This window comes from Egretta garzetta, unplaced genomic scaffold, assembly GCF_000687185.1.
Source record: "Egretta garzetta isolate BGI_Z169 unplaced genomic scaffold, ASM68718v1 scaffold33, whole genome shotgun sequence".
NCBI lineage: Eukaryota > Metazoa > Chordata > Aves > Pelecaniformes > Ardeidae > Egretta > Egretta garzetta.
The window spans coordinates 1,575,861-1,581,450 of NW_009259250.1; the positions used below are offsets into that span (position 1 = coordinate 1,575,861).

The 5,590-nt window shown below is 40.6% G+C and overlaps 1 protein-coding gene across 4 annotated transcripts in view; it reads left to right on the forward strand.

The window, feature by feature from the left end:
* Positions 1-5,590, forward strand: part of CPNE8 (copine 8) — a 98,220-nt gene that overhangs the window by 56,989 nt on the left and 35,641 nt on the right. For 3 of the 4 annotated variants that reach the window (XR_004841633.1, XM_035891662.1, XM_035891663.1), the window contains one exon: positions 911-986. Coding sequence is in view for 3 of the 4 variants with exons in the window: in XM_035891662.1 (XP_035747555.1) it covers positions 911-986 (76 nt within the window). In the remaining variant the exon portion in view is untranslated. Of the gene's footprint in view, positions 1-910; positions 987-5,590 lie in introns of those variants that run through there. The other variant, XM_035891664.1, reaches the window with a different exon arrangement.

The window sequence follows — 5,590 nt, forward strand, 5'->3', positions numbered from 1 at the left end:
GGGAACAGGTCTTGCGCCTGCTGGGAGCTGTGTAGCCAGCTCTTAGGCACTCGCCCCTGAGGTTGCTTCCATTCCAGGTACCTGTCTGAGGTAGGAACCCGCAGTTCGGTCACTTCTGACAGCCCTGTGGTTTCTGTGCCCCAGCTCCCTGACCCCAGCCACCCTTCTCAGCAATGCTTCATCCACTGCGCTCCCTGCTCACAGCAGCTCCTTGGCCACCTGCCACCCCCTGGTTAAGGGTTGACAAAGCAGTTTTCAAAACGTGGGTGACAGCACAGGAGTGTCGAATACATTCTTGGAGTGGGAATAGAATTTAGAAAGAAGCTTGAAAACCACTGTTGTAGTGTTTGGTGAAGATCTGCTTTTCTCCTCCCAGGTGGGAAGACATAGCAGCTGAAATAAGATTTGGGTCTTCCCCTTAAAAGTGTCATTCAGTGGCTCATTACACAAATAGGTAGGGCTGGTCTTTTCTGGTTTAAGTTCCTCCTTTCACACTCTTAATACCTCCCTTTCTCTCACATAGTCTTGCACACAGTTCAGTCTGTGGTGCCAGTGGTCACCCAGTGAGAAAATAGTGACAGACTTTGATAGCCCACTTTGATTTTTCAGGTTCTGTAAGCTTACATGGGGGTCAGATCACTAATTTACAACCTAGTCCTCATTGTGCAGCTAAGTTAAGCAGAAGCCATCAGAAAGATTTAAGCTAATACTTTTTGTCTCAAAATTTTTGTTACTAATAAAGTGAACATAAAACACTCAGATTTTTAAGCAAATTATATCTTTTGCCATTGCTCCTTCCCTGGGTGTCAGTTCATCTTGGCTGTGCTTCTCTTTTTCATAAATAGATGTAATACATGTTTAAATTACTGAATGCTGTGCATTTGATTTAAAAACTTTTTTTTTTATACAGCCATGATTTCATCGGAGAATTCACAACAAGTTACAGGGAGTTGTCGAGAGGACAATCTCAGTTCAATGTGTATGAGGTAAGTATTGTGAGTATTTACTCACTTCCAAGAAATAAATGAGAACACTTCCAATGTTTTCATGGCAAACTGATCAAATCTGCACAGTGCTTGTCAAAATCAAACTTTGGAATTATTTCACATTTCTTCTTTTATAAAGAAAAACAAAGAATCTAAAAGTGTTGCTTCATAAGTCTTATGAGCGGCTGAGGGAACTGGGGTTGTTTAGCCTGGAGAAGAGGAGGCTGAGGGGAGACCTTATCACCCTCTACAACTGCCTGACAGGAGGGTGTAGCCAGGTTGGGGGTTGGTCTCTTCTCCCAGGTAACGGGTGATAGGATGAGAAGAAATGGCCTCAAGTTGTCCCAGGGGAGGTTTAGATTGGACATTAGGAAAAATTTTTTTTCACCAAAAGGGCTGTTAAGCATTGGAACAGGCTGCCCAGGGAAGTGGTTGAGTCCCCATCCCTGGAGGTATTTAAAAGCCGGGTAGACAAGGTGCTTAGGGCCATGGTTTAGTGGTGGGATGGCAGGGTTAGATTAACGGTTGGACTTGATGATTTTAAAGGTCTTTTCCAACCTAAACAATTCTGTGATTCTGTGATTCTATAAAAAGATTTAAAGACAAGTAGGTATGTCTGCACGGTGGGCTGTGATAGGGCAAGAAGAGCACTTCAAGCAGCTGGGTTGATAGGACATAACTTGGGGCAAATACTGGGTTACCCCCATTTGTGCATGAACAATTTGTCATTTTTTTCTCCTTTGCCAACTGTTACATCTGTTGTATGGTATTTTCTCCTATCGAAAGCATATCTGGTGATTCCTACATCAGAGCTAGTCACATGCATTTGATGTTAAGTGCAGACTTTAGAATCTTTAGAGGTTTGATGCAGGGCTTACAAGTGACAGAGAATTTAGCTTACTTATTGGTAGGGTTTTTCATGTGGTCAGTTACCATTTTTGCTTAAAAATTTGCATCTTGTTTCCAGTTTAGGATGCATACATCTGCCAGCTACTGGGATTGACAGGCAGTTGTCAATTCAGTTACAGAGATTTATATGGTTAGATGACTTCTAACTGTGGTAAGACCTTATCGTGTATTGTAGTTGAATGCATCCACAGTCCCTCTTAGTCTTCTTTCTCATCTCTTCTCCTCAATGCCCTGTGGCCAAAATTGTGCAGGCTTACTTATTTCAGATCTAATAAATCCCTAGTTTAAGACTTCTTTCTTAATTTATTCTGAGATTATTGGGATTTGCAAAAAAGTAAACTTCTTTTCACAAGGTCAAACTTTACTGAATCTTCAAAATATGCTGTAATTTATTCTCAGAAGCAATCAATGAGTCTAGCTGCCTGATTGCCCTGTGTTTCCTTTCACCATTCCTGTTTCAGCCAGCAGTAGCCTAGTGCTTAGGTACACAACAGTGTTAGAGCAGCATTACCATAAAGAGATACTCCCTGTAAGGGCTCAGGAGTAGCAGTTTTCACATGGAAATAATGCATGTATTACGGGCACCTGTATATTCCCCTGTGTGAAAATACATGCTATTGCATTTTCACATATGTATGCATACGTCCAGCCGTTTGTGGTAGAGCTTTTTAGCACCCTTCATCTCACACATGCTCACAGACAAAGTGTATGGATTGTGCCAGGTACTTTCAGTTTCTCTAAGGTGAAGTGCTGAATATGTAGGGTTTGCTCTGTAGGTCTTTCATAGCCTCACTGACTGAGATTTGCAAAGAGCTTTCTTTGTTTTATTTTTAACTTCACTATTTTGTCTTTCTCAGTCAATTCTGTTCTAATTGTTGCTGTCTTTCATTTCTGGATACAAGCATTCATACAACACAAGACAGCTACTGTTTAGGCAAGGTACAGTCTGTGCTGTATTTATTGTTGTAAGGTGTTTATATACTGGAAATAGAGGAACCTTAGAAGAGTCCGAGTATGGAGTTCGTATTCAGTGCTTCAGATCACAGAGTCATTAACCCAAAGAACTGTGTGTTCTAGGTGGACATTTTTGATGTGCATTTTTTTTACGATTTCCAGGCAGTATATCTATCTGATAACTCTTTGGTAGATCTTTTATAAAAAGAAACTGGTAATAAAATACGAGATCTTTTGTCCCTTTCAGAGTTTATAGTTTTACACACAGGAGTGTGTAAAGGTTGAGTTTAGTTGTGTTTTCCTTTCTTTCACTTTAAAGAGGCTATAGTCTCCTCTCTAATGAACTTATAAGATGTTTATATCAGTTGAGTAATGCATGTAACCCAGGAAAATACAGCATCTGCCAAAGTGCCTGAGGGAAAGATAGGAAAGGTGATAGTGCATCCTACTAGAAATTGCTTTCATTTTGCCTTGGTTCTCGGAGCATTGCTCTTTTAGGTTACGCCTTGACTCTTACGCAACAGATTGCTGTCATCGCACCACAGTACAAATGCCCATTCCTAGGTCTGATTACTAGCAGGAGTATTCTAGTTAAAAGTAGCTCTCTCTTGGAAAATGTCATCATACAGAGAGCCCTCCTGCTCTCTAGAAGTTCTGGTAGCATAAAATGGGTCCTCTTACTGCATCAGCAGTTTCAACCCTTGTCTTACGTAAAGCACAGCAAATACAGGAACTGAAGAAAAAATCAGGCATTTAGCATTTTTTTTTTCTGTGTTGTTTTGGAAGTCCCTAAAAGTACTACTACTTTCTCATATTCTGGAGCTCTTTCCCAGCTTCTACCTGGGACTGTGATATTTTTCTTGGTATTTCTTTAGTGTCTCTATCCTTGATCTCCAGTGTTACCAGAAGCCAAAACTTTGATCTTCTCCCTCCCTCTTCACCTGCCCCAGGGGAAAGTAATATCTAAGGCTCCCCAGTATCACCAATGATCATATGGGCCATCTGAAAAAACAGAAATAGCTTTTTCCACCAGATCTCCTCTTTCAAATTAGCAGCTAATTTGCCTTCAAATTATACTGCAGGTAATACAGGCAATTCTGCTATGTGATGCCACCTGGTGACTTATGATAGGCTGTAGTTGGTTTTGGGATGGTTCCCTGACTAGCTGTCTTGAGGACTGCGGTTTTATTTCCTTTTTGTCCATTCTGGTAGGAGAGCCTGTTCCTGAATTTAGAGTTGCATATGTGTCCAGATCAGTGAAACTCCTGACCAGCCTGCCTGCAAGATCTTCACTGATGCAATCTTAATCCCATGATCGGAACTTCCTTCAGTTCTGCTTCTCCCAAGGGTGATTCAGATGTAAGACAAATCCAGCTAATTAGTCCTGGTTATCATGGTAGACAGTTTAACTTCAAGACCTCTTACATCCTTCAGAATAAATACTTAAGACCTTCTTCCAGGTTTTAGGTATGCTTTTTGAAGGATTTAGGTCAGCATCTGTATTTGCACCATGAGTTCCAGCGTCATGCAGTTTGCATGCATGGTGTCTCTCAGAACTGAAATGTGTTGTTTTTTTTTTTACCTCATGGAAAGATATTCTTGCTAATAATGAGAAGACAAGCCTGTGTGGCTATATCCTGGGTTTTTTTTTTCTGTATGGTGTGCAGATCTTTGTTATTCCTTAAGATATCCTTTAATTGGTCTCGGTCTAGTGGCATTGTACTTCAGTATTTTGTAAGACCTCATATTCTTAATATAGGTTATCACAAATACGAGGGTTTAGGCAAGCACTAATGCAAGGTAGGGAAGGAGAGCACTCCAATTATGTGCTGCACTTTTATTTTGAAGATGAGCGAAGGTGCTGCTGTGCAAAGCAGGACAAAGATAACTGAAAATAACTGTAATTTACAGCAGTTTCCTATGGATAGCGCCACACGACGGATTACTGTGCACAGTGAAAATGTCCTCTCCTGTTGTATCACCGACATGACTCCTACCCTACCAGGAATATTCTGTCATAACACCTTAAGTAATTTTGCAGTTTCTTAAATATAGTATCAATATCTTACTCCCAGAAATAGCATACATTTCCTGAGCATCTCCTGTTTGCCTCCCCACATTGCAATCCTCCATATCCTGGTACTGCTTCTACCTGGTCAGTCTGTGCAATATCAGCACAAAAGAGACTGGACAAATCCTTTTTTAATTGTTTTGCATTTACAAACAGAACCAAGGCAGGTAGAGAAATTCATGTTTGAGTGTCTGTCCCATATTTTCAGATTAGACACACTGCTAGAACAAGCTCTTTTCAATTGACCTTTTTTTAATAGGTGAGAGTTCATGTAGCTTCCTAGGTTACTGCAGGGGTGTAAGACTTTCAGAGGCTAAAAATGTTGTTTTATTTATAAAATTATCTGAAATCTGAGGAAAAAACACATAAATATTGTAATAATTATAGCACCTGGAATTATAGGAGAGAGACAAGCTGTGATTTAATTAATCTTTGATCCCAAGTAGATGCCTTATTTCCCATGATACTTCACTCCAAGTTCTAGTGCATTTCCTAGCAATTCCTAAGAAGCCAATCGTCAAGTTACCTGAAGCAGAAGGTTCAGATTAATCTCCTTTTTGGCATTTAATGACTGCCGGCAAGAAATATGCTGCTAACTCAGGCCTGACCACTGGATTCTGGAGAGCTGGGAATGAAGGGCCACAGGGCAGGCAGGCCGTCTGTTATCTTC